Source organism: Phaethon aethereus (genome assembly GCF_964289735.1).
Source record: "Phaethon aethereus genome assembly, chromosome: 33".
Classification (NCBI taxonomy): domain Eukaryota; kingdom Metazoa; phylum Chordata; class Aves; order Phaethontiformes; family Phaethontidae; genus Phaethon; species Phaethon aethereus.
Genome location: NC_138609.1, coordinates 546500 through 557726, shown reverse-complemented (window position 1 = coordinate 557726; position 11227 = coordinate 546500). Strand labels below are relative to the sequence as shown.

Sequence of the window (11227 nt, the reverse complement as noted above, 5' to 3'; positions counted from 1 at the left end):
CGTCCTTCTCAAGCCTGGAAAGAAGGGAGACCTTCCTAATAACGCTTCCTTCGCTCCTAACCGTCGTTATGCACTGACCGATTTTCCGCTGGGGTTTCTTATAAAGAAATAAGTCATAGTAGGACTAGAGCGAAGGCTTGAGCCTAGGGCAGTCGTTAATGAGCTCCCAGAGGAGCGTTTGCTGGCCCAGAGCACATACCCACTTTGTTCCCAAGGGGTCCCCGGATGCTAAAGGCTTTCTATCACGGCCGACGCTCTCCATCAAGGCAAGGCAGACCATAAAAGATGCCTTTTCTCATCTACTTTTGTCTTTCCCATAACGCGCCTTCTGGATCATGCCCAAAGAGGACACGAAGAGGCCCGTCAGAGGGGTGGAAGGTCACACGGGATTCCCTTCCACCTGGATGCGCTCCTTACTGTTTAAACATCCACTTATTTTTAGCTGCTGCGCTGCTCTTTTTGACGGGTTCACAAAGGCAGGGAGCGAAAGCTCAGACCTCCAGGAACAGCTTTGGATGAACTACAGAGGAGAAGCTGCGGCAGAGCTGGAGGTACCGTCATCCCACCCGATACCTTTCCCTGGTCTTCAGCATCCTACTTGGACCTCCTGCGGTGTCCTGGTTGTCTCCTATACGTCTGCATAGTCCCTAGCACACGGGGGTGGTAAGTGGCTGGGGTTTCGGAGTCCACCAGTGTCACCACCATAGATATAAACAACATTAGCGTCGCAAGAACACGCGGAAGGAGCCACAAACCTGCTCAGGATGTTCCTGCTGTCCTACAAGGGAAAGACGAGAGAAGGAGCGTTAGGTCAGAGCAAAGTCAGCCTGACAGTAAACAACAAGCAGCTACCGCAGGGCTGTGGGGTGACCTCGGGCAACTCAAGGCTCTGCTGTGCCTAAATTATGGGTCGAAAATGCGTCCCTTCCTACTGCTCTGCCTGCACAGTGCTTGCAGATCTGCCGGGGAGTCAGGGGAGGTCATGGCGAGATCGCTCGTCGTAGTTGTCTGCCATCACCCACCACCTTCCATGTCCCTTCTCTTCCAGGGATTAAATAGACTGTGGTTGATTTAAAATGTTCAAGTGGGCCGTCGGGCCATGGTTGGGCTCATTTAAGAAAATAATTTAAGAAAAAAGCTTTGAAAGATACATTCGAAAAGGACCATTTAGAACGAGTTTGGCTCCTGGACGGGTGGTGGAACACCACACCAGTGGGGTTCAAGGCCAGCGGTCTTCAGAGGGGCCTGAGGTCTCACCTGCAGGAATTCACACGCTGGTTGCTGACACTTCTCCTCCAGTTCACGGATTTGCTCGCCGATGGAGGAGATCTCCTCCAGGAGCCCGTTGATGTTCTCCTCCTGTCTCCTCATGATCTCCTGGTCCAGCTTTGCCAGCCGGTCCAAAAGGAGACGTTCCTGTCCCTCCACGAACCGATGCAGCTCCTTGACTTCAGACACAACCTTCTGCCTCTCTGTTTCGACTCGTTCCTGCAACGAGAACCCACGCACGCAAGGGAGAGGCAGGACGGGGGGCAGAAATGGTCCAGAAAAACTGACACGGAGATGATTTAACGTGGTGGCTTATAACACAGCCAGGAATTCCAGCGGCTGTTGTGGGGCAGACAAATAGTTAAGACAATTTCTTGGTGCCGTTTCTAGGCGGAAGTTGCTGGCAAAGGGCATTTCCCATGGACTGTGATCTTTGTACCTGAAATGCTCCAGACCTTTGAACAACAAGGGAAGATGTAAAACAAAACCGTAAACAGATTAGTCAGGGAAAGAGGTCAGGGAAAGGGGAAAAAAGGCAAGAAAGAAGCGACTGGGTGATTTCCATTTTCTGCATGTGTCAATAGAGGGAATCTGGGAACGTGCCCCACTTGTGAGCCCACTGAGGAGGAAAAAGATCAACAATAACCTGGCAAAATCCAACACATGCTTCCAGCCTGCTAAGACATACAGGGAGCGGGAGACATGGGGAAAATGGGAGCGTTTCTTAATCTTCCCGGGGGACCGGCTGTCGTCACTGCCCAGCCCTTACCCCAATGGAGAGGACGTTCGCACGCATGTGCAAGGGACTGTGGAGATGTGATTTTTGGCCACGGCACATCTCGTGTCTCCACATCCACCTCCATGGCCAGAGGGACAACCGAAAGGAAAGGGAGAAAGCCATCGCCAGCTGGGGATGGGCACTTACGAGGAAGTCCAGGCTTTTCCCCTCCTCGGCCATTTTCAGCCCCAGCAGCTTTTCTCTCCTGCCCTTCAGGATCTGCACATGAGCCTGGAATTTCTCCTGAGTGGAGAAGAAACACCTTGTTGGTGCATTTTCTTCCTCTGCCTGGTCCATCGCACTGCCCTCATCCCACCCACCCAGGTTTATCTCCTACAAACTCAGATTCTTTCCCGTGTAATAATGCAATAGTCTGGCTCTGGGGATTCATAAGCCCTGATTTCTGGGACTGCAGGGCAGCCAGAATGGGTCTCTTTCTCCAACAACCAGGGTGAAATTCGTGGCGTAGATTGGAAAAGACTCAGGCAAAGGACCAAACCAGCAGACAAGGAGCTTTAAATGACTGGGGAGGCTCTGCTGGCGTCTGTTCAGGTTCAGCCTGTGCTCAGCCGCTGACCCAAAACTTAGACGTTTGGGCTGTTTGCTCAGTTCAGCTGCCAAGGAATGTGCTTTTGGTCACAACTTCAAAGCCTGGATGGGCCATTCAGGCCAGCTGGTGCCACAAAGGTGTGGAGACCGTACCCTCCATCACCGTTGTGTGGCAAGACGGGGGCTAGACCACACTGAGAGCCGATTTTTCTTCCCACCTTCAGCGAAATCGGTGTTCACAGCGGCTAGCACATGTACGCAAGGCAACCGGAGCCCAGACCACGGACGTGCTGGAAACCCCAACCCCGCCTGGCACAGCAGCACCGCAAGACCGGATTCTGTCGCGCACCTCTGCGCGCAGCGTCTCCTGCACCCCCCGCGCCCGAGACGGCGTCGCCCACCCTGCTTGAGCAGGGGGTTGAGTTAGATGGCCTCCTGGGCTCCTTCCCAGCACGATTTACATGAAAACGCTGTCAGGGTGTGAGAACGACAGCTCCGGGAGTCGGGGTCACCAGCAGTGTAAGGGAGGGGGGGGGGACGCCGGTGGGGGGGGGGGCGGCTATAATCCAACGCTCGTGCCACAGTGCCGAAAGCAATAGGCATCCCGATGTCTGCAAGCGCGGCAGCCCCCGGGGCAGCCCCCCCCCCCCCCCGCGCCCCCCAGCCCGCCCCCCTCATCCCCACGCCAGGCGCCGAGACCTCCCACCTTGCGCTCCTCTGCAGCCTCCTCGATGGGGGCCGCGGCGTGGAGCCGGTGCGCCTGGGACTCCCGGCAGACCAGGCAGATGGGGGTCTCGTCCTCCTCGCAGAAGAGTTTCAGAGCTTCCCGGTGCCTCCCGCACAGCCTCTCCCCCCGCGCCCCGGCTCCGGCGGCCCGCAGGCTCAGCCGCTTGGCTACCTCGATGATTTTTGCCAGCTCCCGGTTGGGTCGCAGGTTTCTCCGCGGGGCCGTGGCTTTGCACCGGGGGCAGGCGAAATTCTCCTGGGCTCCCCCCCAGCAGCGGGCGATGCACGCCCGGCAGAAGTTGTGCCCGCAGTGGATGGAGACGGGGTCCTGGAAGAAGCCCCCGCAGACGGAGCAGGAGGCTTCCTCGCGGAAACTTTCCGCGGCCATGCTCTCGGCAGCGAGGATGATGAGGCAGCTTTCGTTTTCCGCCCCGGCTGGCCTTGCCCTTCGGCTGCTGCTCCCCACCCCGCGGGTGTCTGGGGCCCCGTGGGAGGCAAAGGCAGGCGGTGGGGGGGGTCTCGCCGCTGAGACGCGTCGCGTTTTCCCTCGGGGTTGCGACCGCTGCCGAGCCCAGCGCTGCGCTGAGCGGCTGCGGGAGCGAGAACCCCCCTTCCGCGGGGACCCCGGTGGGGTTGAAAAGAGATTAAATGGAAAATAAACATCCCTCCTCGTTTCCTGCCTTGTTAGAGGTGCGCCTGCAGCTTCTGTATCGCCTCCTTCCCTCCCAAAAAAATACCCAGGCAAATGGAGAGGTAGCCCTGCCCTGAGCCTCCCCACGGGGTCCGGCGCCCAGCGACCAGCCTGGCTTCATTGCTCATTAATAAATGCACTTTTAAGGTGTTAATTGAAGGACACGGCCGTGGGCATAGAGCTTGAGCAAGCCCCCCGCCACGAACAAGTCTCCCTCCTTCAGGTTAAGCCATCCTTCGCTGCTCACTTCAGCTCTTTATTACAATTTATCATACCTGACTACCTAACTTTACCATTTAACACACCTTGCTGCCGTCCTGCCAGCGCCCTCATTTCTGCGTGTGTACGTGCAGCTATAAATACTTTTATCGTTGCTTTCAATTCTCCTTTTAAACAGGATGCCGTTTCTTTCATGGTTCAGGGCTGAGCCTGGGGTCAAGCAGCAGCCGATTCACCACTCACCCTCTTATCTTTAATTTTCCTTTTCTTCCAAGCCTGTCATTAAGGAAGGGAAGAGATTTTCTTCCACCCTGTAAATTAAATAACTCCACAACCATCCTTGCCCCTCAGTCTGAGTTCTCCTTCGCCCAAGATCCCACCACCCTGCAGGAGAGCTTCCTTCAGCCCTCAGCCACCACGTTTTGGGGAAAAAAAGGTGGTATTTCAGGAATGACCTTCCAGCAATGGAAATCTCCCCTCCCACAACTGCTTTTCGATTTGCAAAGTCACTTTACTCCAGCTGCACCGGCTTTGCACGGTCGGCTGGGTGTCTGCCTGCATAAATGTGCTTTCACCCCATGGGCCTGCCCCTGCTTTTCATGCAGCAGTTTTTAAAAGTTTTTAAAAGTTTTCATCATCCCTGGTTTTCTCACCAAGCCCATCACCTCGAGCTGGAGCAACGAGCCCCCAAAGCCACCCAGACCTCATCCCAAATTGGGATTCATAACACCAAAGTGGTGGTACGAGCCCCCAAAGCCACCCAGACCTCATCCCAAATTGGAATTCATAACACCGAGGTGGTAAATGTCCTCCTCTCCTCCCCTCTGCGGCTCTTCGGGAGGGACAGCAACGTCGTTCTTCTTCCCCTTAGGCAAGAAACCCCAGTTCACTCAATCCCACCAACCATCAACCTGTGGCATGTGGAAGAGCCGCTCCCGGCCCGGAGCCCCTTGCGTGCCAAAGCGAACGGGACTTATTTGCATGGGTCTGAGGCTGGGCAACGAAGCGACACATTTTCTGAGAACATCCGTAAATAACGCATCCGCTGTTCGACGTTTGCAAGCTTTCGTGGTGGTCACGATTTTCCGGTGCCGCACTCCGCGCACATGAACACTCAGGCTGAAACCTGCCGTACAGTTTCATACTTGGGGCACGGGGTTTTTTTACTGTTAATCCCGAGTTAAGGGTTGATTTAATGGGGAATGAGATGAGCAGAGAGACGGGTGTTGGCATGGATACCCCTGAGGGACTGCTTGACTTCGACTTTTGCATTTCGGGCTTTGCTCTCTCCCCTCCTCTTCCTCCTCCTGCTGTCCCACAAGTGCTGACAGCATCATCACCTCTGCCGCAGCACCAAAAGCCACGTTTCCTCCCCAACTACCTACATGAGTCACATAATCCGAGTAATCTCCCAGCGATCGCCTGCAGCAGCTTTGCTTTTTGCTGTGCCTCTTCTGGGCTTGAAGCAGAGCTTGATGCGCCTTGGAAAAGCATCTCGGCGTCTCCAAACCCAGCAACGTCAGTTGACTTTGCCAAGCCCCGGGGGCACTGGTGAGCCCTCAGGAAGGAAAATTTGTCCCCTGAGAAAATTCAGCAGAGAGGTTTGGTGCTGCCTCTCCCAGGACAGAGAAAATATGGGTGTTGTGGGGGTACGCTGAGAAGCCTGAGAAGTGGGCAAAGCATCACTTGCCGTGTCGAGTTGATGCTGAACTCGCCCCTAAATAGCAACAAGCCATAGGGAAGGGAACTGTGGGGTACTTATGTGTCTCCATCTCCCTCGATATCAAACCTAAGCCTTAAGGCAAAGCCCCGCTAAAGGCTGGGTTTGAATTTGTGGATACGCTGGCTCAAGCTCCTCAGCATTTTTTTTTACAACTAAAGGCTTGCGTTACAGGTGTCTATGCAGCAAACCGGGGTGGGCATGAGAGGAGTTAAAAATAACGACACCCCCTCCGAACGAGCCCCCAATTTGCTGTGCGTAAGCAGCAGGGACTGTTGGGGAGTGTGGTCTCAAGAGGGAGCTGGAGGCTCTGTTTTGGAGGTGAGGAAGACATTTGCTCAATGCCTCTCTGCAAGAGGAAAAAAAAAAATTAGCAATCAGAGGTCCTCTCTAGGATTCTGCTTAATTGCATCAAGGCGTAGATACGGGGCTGGGGACAACCGCAATTAACCATCGGGCACAAACCATCCTGCCTCAGTTTCCTCCTTTCTTTGCAACGCGTGTTTTCGCTCCCGCCTCCTTTTCCCGCAGTTTCGGGGTTAAATCTAAATACAGGCCGGGGAGAGGTGTGCTTTTTCCTCTAGACCTCGCTTCCAGGGGATCAGCCAGCTGGGGAACGGTTTGGGCTGAAAAATAGGTCCATTGGGAAGGGGGTCATTTGTTTTCAGCCCGGTTGACACCCGGCCGTGGGGAGGGCAGGGGGGTGATGGCCAAAGCTACAAACGGGGCCTCGCAAAAGGATGGCTCAACTGCAAAAGATGTTCAAAGCCCCCCGCCCCGGCGCAGACGGGGCTTTCCCGGGGGGTGTAAGGGGAACGTGCTGCTTTTCCCGCAGGGATGCGGTTGCTCTTGGCTGGGGCATCCAGCCCCTTTTGTGCTGGAAACGGGGTCCCCGCTAATACGCGGGGACGTGGGAACCGATCCCCGTTTGCAATGCAGAAGGTGGGAGCAGTTTAACGCCCGAAGCTGGAGGGTTTGGCGGGGGGGTGGGGGTGGCCGCAAGTCCCTCGGGATCAGAGGGAGCCGGACGCCGACCCGTTTCCCACCTCCCTTTTCTGCTTCCCCCCCGCCTCGGGCACTGTTTGAACCGACGCCGGCCCCGTGGCCGCCGGCAGCGTTGGTTATGGCTGAGAGGAGGGCAAGACCCTCTGCCCACCCTGGGGCCCTTCTCCCACTCCATGTGGGTGCCCCTCACTCCCCTTTCTGGCTTCGTCCCTCCCTGTGATAGGCGACCTCCTTCCCAAGCCTTCTTCGGCCTCACCTTTTCCACGGATGCTCTTCCCCACCTTTCCCACACCAAACTCCCCTCCCCAAATCTTCTTTGCTCCCATGCCCTCCCAGGCTGGGGGTCTCACCCCCAGCCCTTGGCAGGGCTCCCTTCCCCCATCCTTCCTCCCTGCCAGGCCGCGGGTATCGGGAAACCCGCACGGACCGCGGCTACCGGCCGCTTTGGGAACGGGGACCGCCCGGGGGACGCGACCGGGAGGACCCTGGCCATGCCCAGCTCTCCCCCTTCCCCGCCAGGCTCAGCCCGGGCTCTGCCCTCGCCGAGGGCGGCCGGAAGGGAAACGCCTTTCCCTCGCGGGGGGGGGGAAAGGAAAGCGGCCGCGGCCGCGCCGCGGGCGTTCGGGGCCCCATGGCCGCGCCGAGCCCCGCGGCGGAGCTCCCCAGCGAAGCCTCCTGCCCCGTCTGCCTGGAGTATTTCCGAGACCCCGTCTCCATCCACTGCGGGCACCACTTCTGCCGGGCGTGCATCGCCCGCTGCTGGGAGTGGTCCACGGCGAGTTTCTCCTGCCCGCGCTGCCGGGAGACGGCACCGGAGAGGAGCCTTCGGCCCAGCCGGGAGCTGGCGCGGGTGCTCGAGGCAGCCAAGCGCTTGAGCCTGCAGGGAGCCGGGGGGGCGGCGGCCGAGGGGGGAGGATGCGAGCGGCACCGGGAGCCCCTGAAGCTCTTCTGCAAAGACGACGGAGCCTTTATCTGCGCGGTGTGCCGGGAGTCCCGCGCGCACCGCTCCCACGCGATGCTCCCCGTGCCCGACGCGCTCCGGGAGTACAAGGTAAAGGGGGTTCCTTCCACTTTTGGGACGGCCCGGAGAGCCGGAGAGACGTCCCGGCACTCCCCTCGCGGCACGGTGCCATGGGGCTGCGAAACATCCCGGCCCCCCCCCCCCCCCGCCAAGGGCAGCGGGCTGGGGGCAGAAACGTCGTCCCCCCCGCTCCGGGCGTTTGCCCCGACTCTTGCCCCGTGGCCAACCGGCCCGTTTCGAAACGAGGGCGCAGATCACGCGTCTGCCGCCGCCGGTCGCGCCTGAGAACCGGCCGCTCTCCGGCCGCCGGGGCGAGGTCTCAACCCCCTCTGCCCCGCTGCGAAATTCGAGCCTTCGCCCGAGCTCGGGCTCCCTAAACCAGCAGCAACACAAAGCAGCCGATGAAAAAGGGGATATTTTCTTGCTGCCTCGGTTAAATCAGCTCAGAGAAAGGATCCAGTGCAGGCGGGGTCTGGGGCGAAAGCTTTTTCCACTGTCCGGCTTTTATTTCCATTTAAAGCATTCCCAGGTCTGAAGCTCAGGATCCTTCTGCACCAAGAGGGACACGAGGAGAAGCTCTGGAGCTGACCGCAGTGCAATCCCCTCCCTGGAGTATTTATTTTTTTTTTAGGCTGTGTCAACCTCCAGAGACATGGGGCCCTTATTTTTATTTTTCTTCCTTCCCTCAGGGGCAAATCCAGGCTCGTCTGCAAGCCCTGAAGGAAGGCAGAGACAAACTCCTGGGCTTTCGAGAGGCTGAAGTGAGGAGAAGCTGGGAGTACTTGGTAAATGGTTTTATGAGGAGGGATGGGGCTGTGGATGTCTCTTTTTGGCTTTAGAGGAGATGCTGTGCGGGAAATTGTCCTGCTGTGCCTTGGGCCTGGGGTCCCTTTCCGGGTACTGAACCAAACGCTGCCTGATTTTTTTTCCACCGCATCGTAGGCAAAAAAAGGGGAAAAAAATAACAGGCAGAGCCTGGAGCCCTGCCAGGGCCTCAACCGCTGAATGCAAAGCAAAAAAAAAAAAAAGTATATATAAAGGATATAGGGCAGCTGAGACACTGACTCTTTCTAGGCATGCGGTCACTGGCACACGCGGATCCTTCTCCACCCTCCTCCTCCCTTCTTGTGCTCCTTCTTCGCAGGAGAAGACCGCAGCAGAGCGGCGGAGGGTTTTCTCCGTCTTCGAAGGGTTGCGTCTCTTCCTGGAGGACCATGCCCGTCATCTGCTGGCTCAGCTGGGGGACCTGGAGAGGGACGTTGAGAAAAAGCAGGAAGAAAACATCACCAGTCTGACGAAGGAGGTGTCTCGCCTGGAGACCTTGATCCAGGAGATGGAGGAGAAGTGTCAGCAACCAGCGGGCACATTTCTGCAGGTGAGGGAGAAGGGAAGGTTTTCACCGCCTGGGTCCCGGCTATTTTCTGGCTCTGGGCATTGCCCCGGCGTGCAGCCAGACCGGGGCTGTGCTCTGCTCCGAAGCCGCACCCATGCTGTTGAGGTTTCGGTGGAAGTTTTGCTGGCAGGACCCGCTCACTGCGTTTTCTCTTCCCTCTCTCCCTCGCAGGACATCCGAGGCACCCTGGGCAGGTACGGAGCTTCCTGAGCTTCTCCTTCCACCCCAGGCTGGGAGGGAGAGGCTGGACCTTGTGTTAGGGCAGGTACGGGAAAGCCGTCGCCAAAGCTCACTCAGAAGCCGAATGTTTGGTTTTGTGGACAGAGGCTGTGAGCAAAGGTGCCTCTGCCCATCGCTGAATGGGTTTATCACGACCCGCACCGGCACCTCTGAGCCGTGGGCGTGCGCTGAAAGGTTCCTTGGTGTCCCTCTGAGAAGATGCATCCTGACCTCTCCCTTCTGTCCCCCTTCTCTAGGTTCGAAAAGGAAAATTTCCAGCAGCCCCCGTTGCTTCTTCCAGAGCTGGAAAAGAAAATCAGTCACTTCAGGGAGAAAAATATTGCTGTAGAGGAGACGCTGAGGACCTTCCAAGGTATGGAGCGCGGGCTGAGGTGGGGCGATGGAGCAATACCCGCGCGAGCATAAATTATATTTAGTCATCTGAAGAACAAATTATGTGGTTTTGCAATTCTGTATGTGTTCATATAGAACAAATTGAATTTCCGTTGCTACTGATACCTGCACGTTCTGTCAGGTAACGTCTCCTCTCTCCTCTTTAGACATCCTGATGTTTGAGCTGCCCGAAAAGGGTAAGTCCACGTCTCCTGGAGGTGAGGGAGCGGGAAGGACCCAGGGAAGGCTGAGCCCAAGGTGGGGTGGGCCATCAGTCGGAGGGTCCTTGGGGGAAGATGCTGCCGCGTCTGACCAAAACAATGAACGCTGGGGGGGCCAAAAGCCACCGAAAGGGGTGGGGGGATCCTCACCGTCGTGTGTTGGCGGAGCTGTTTCTTTCGACGGAGCTGCTAAGCTGCACGACGACCGAGTCCGCCCTCAGGTCTGTATGTTCCGGGAGCAGGTGCCTAGTTGGGCGTTTTTGGCACGAAAAGGAAGGGTAGGGGTGTCCTACCCATCTGCCTCAGGGCTCGTCCCCTTGCTCCCGTGGGAGTCGTCGTCGGGTGGGGGAAGCAAGCAACGGGCTGGGTGGGGCTGCGGGACCCCCCCCCCGGCTCGGTCCCACCGGCGAGGCAGGACCCCAGGCCGGTGGGAGACGGTTGGGCTTCATGTGATGCTCTGCTCTCTGCCCCTTGCAGTGAAGGTGACCTTGGACCCGAGCACGGCTCACCCCCAGCTCGTCGTGTCGGCCGATGGGAGGAGCGTGCGGTGGGAAGATGCCCAGCGGGACTCCTCTGCTGAGGGGCTGGGCACCGACCCCTGCGTGCTGGGCTGCGAGGGCATCACCTCAGGGAGGTGCTGCTGGGAGGTGGAGGTGACACCCAACGGCTCCTGGGCCGTGGGGGTGGCCAAGGAGTCCCTGAAGAGGAGGGAAGAGACCGCCATGAGCCCCGAGATGGGGCTGTGGTCTATGGGGCTCTGTGAGGGTCAGTTTTGGGCTCTCACCTCCCTGGAACGTATCCCGCTATACCAGATCCAGGTCCCCAGAAGGATCCGGGTCTCCCTGGACTATGAAAAGGGTCAGGTGGCATTTTTTGACGCCGATAAGAGGGCCCTGATATTCACTTTCCCAGCAGCTTCCTTTGAAGGGGAGCGTATTCACCCCTGGTTCCTGGTGTGGAGCGAGGGGTCCCAGATCACATTGCGTCCCTGAAGCTCTCCCTTCTTACCCCAACACAAGTTTT

General features: G+C 57.7%; 1 protein-coding gene across 1 annotated transcript; it reads left to right on the top strand.

The window, feature by feature from the left end:
* Nucleotides 1–7588: 7588 nt before the first annotated feature.
* LOC309414868 (E3 ubiquitin-protein ligase TRIM7-like) lies at nt 7589–11196 on the top strand (the record flags this gene model as incomplete). Its single annotated transcript, XM_082012244.1, has 7 exons — nt 7589–8008; nt 8668–8763; nt 9123–9353; nt 9543–9565; nt 9848–9963; nt 10151–10180; nt 10682–11196. The coding sequence occupies 7 exons, from the start codon at nt 7589–7591 to the stop codon at nt 11194–11196; spliced, it is 1431 nt and encodes a 476-aa protein (XP_081868370.1).
* Nucleotides 11197–11227: the final 31 nt, after the last annotated feature.